The sequence below is a fragment of the Antrostomus carolinensis genome, unplaced genomic scaffold (assembly GCF_000700745.2).
Source record: "Antrostomus carolinensis isolate BGI_N321 unplaced genomic scaffold, ASM70074v2 scaffold28056, whole genome shotgun sequence".
Classification (NCBI taxonomy): domain Eukaryota; kingdom Metazoa; phylum Chordata; class Aves; order Caprimulgiformes; family Caprimulgidae; genus Antrostomus; species Antrostomus carolinensis.
This window is the reverse complement of record NW_010320225.1, coordinates 15761-17680: the sequence shown is the minus strand read 5'-3', so window position 1 is coordinate 17680 and position 1920 is coordinate 15761. Positions and strand designations below refer to the sequence as shown.

The 1920-nt window shown below is 46.8% G+C and overlaps 1 protein-coding gene across 1 annotated transcript in view; it reads left to right on the top strand.

Moving 5' to 3' along the window:
• Positions 1 to 1007: 1007 nt before the first annotated feature.
• Positions 1008 to 1920, top strand: part of SPSB1 (splA/ryanodine receptor domain and SOCS box containing 1) — a 5195-nt gene continuing 4282 nt past the window's right edge. Inside the window, exon 1 of the mRNA XM_010169540.2 lies at positions 1008 to 1837. Coding sequence (XP_010167842.1) covers positions 1144 to 1837 — 694 coding nt within the window. The 5' untranslated portion in view covers positions 1008 to 1143. The remainder of the gene's footprint in view (positions 1838 to 1920) is intronic.

The window sequence follows — 1920 nt, the reverse complement described above, 5'->3', positions numbered from 1 at the left end:
TCCCTTCCTTCCCCTACAGCAAAAGCCATACTTCTGTTTTGCATTCTGAAGGCTAGTTCCAACCTCTCTAGAGCAGCAGAGGGAGAAGTTTATTCAGTAATGTCCCAGGTTTCTGCTAGGGACAGCTCAGACTAAAGCTTTGCAGGGCAGTTATCCCTATAAACTGATCCCTCACTACTAGTCAGCATGTTACCACAGGGTCCAACAACAATGCAGTTGTAAACTCAGGTCTGTCTTTGAGAAATTGACTGAAGCTGTTTGGACTCTTTTTCTGAGTATTAAATGCCTTGTGTGTTTTGGCTCCATTGTGGATAGCTATGGAGATGGCTTTGGCAGGAGAAGAAATTCTCCATAGTGGTTGGAAGGAGCTGGAGCAGTGAACACCAGTGGGCAGCCTGGGTTTTCACTGGGATGTCTTACTCAGCCTGACCTTGTGGTATGAACTAGGGCTGGGAGACCAGGCAAAGTTGTGCTTGTACAAGACACTGTTTTCAGTCCTCCTACCAACCGAAGGCAATCAAGAAAAAATGTAAGTCTCAAGCATTACTGTGTACTGGGTTTGGAGTCTTCTGCATTTGAATAAACTCTTTCCTCAAATTTTCCAGCCTGGACAACATATAGGTGATCATAATGTAAAACCAAGGTTAGCTGGAGGCAGCCTAAATACAGATGTGCTCTCTTGAGGTTTAGTAAGGCAGGAATAAGGAGCAGTACATCCACTGTAAAGATGAGCTCTGATGGCTGAATCCATTCCTTCCCTAGACAAAGAAGAAATGGAAGTGTCTTTCTGAAGGGGATGTTAGCAGCTTAGTACCTATCTGTTTGATCTATGTGCTGTGTTATGCAGGGCACAGTGCCTAAGTAGCATGCATTACCCTTTCTTTCCTGGTGGAAAGGAAGGACAAGTTGTCAGGATAAACAGATTAAAACTGTGCTCTGTCAATGTTGCATACAGGGCTGTATGTGCTAATGTTTAACTTGTCTCTTGTTTTCCTTTCCATCCATTAGGCAATGCTGACCCGTGCACATCTTGACAAGGTCTCCTAGCAACCTTTTCTGTGGAGCTGAATGACAGCAGGAGCGGCTGGGTAAATCGATGAGCTTGCCCTGGGAGCCTATAAATAGGCAAAATCAGAATACACAATGGGTCAGAAGGTCACAGGTGGGATAAAGACTGTGGATATGAGGGATCCTGTATACAGACCATTGAAACAGGAACTCCAAGGACTTGACTACAGCAAACCCACACGTCTGGACTTGTTACTGGACATGCCTCCGGTATCGTATGAAGTCCAGTTATTGCATTCATGGAACAATGATGATCGCTCGCTGAATGTATTTGTGAAAGAGGACGACAAGCTCATATTTCACCGGCATCCGGTGGCTCAGAGCACAGATGCCATCAGAGGCAAAGTGGGATATACCCGAGGACTGCACGTGTGGCAGATCACGTGGGCGATGAGACAGCGAGGCACTCATGCTGTGGTAGGGGTGGCAACAGCAGATGCCCCTTTGCATTCAGTAGGGTACACAACGCTTGTAGGAAATAACCATGAATCCTGGGGGTGGGACCTTGGGCGCAACAGACTGTACCACGATGGCAAGAACCAGCCAAGTAAAACCTATCCTGCCTTCTTAGAACCAGATGAAACTTTCATTGTGCCGGACTCCTTCCTGGTGGTTCTGGACATGGATGATGGGACACTGAGCTTCATTGTAGATGGGCAATACATGGGCGTTGCATTTCGGGGACTCAAAGGGAAAAAGCTATATCCAGTCGTAAGCGCAGTGTGGGGACACTGTGAAATACGGATGCGCTACCTGAATGGACTTGACCGTGAGTATAACTGCCTGTATTTGTTCTAGCAGCCCAGATCTATGTTCTACTTCAGTGCAGGCTTGCTACACCATCCTGGGGAG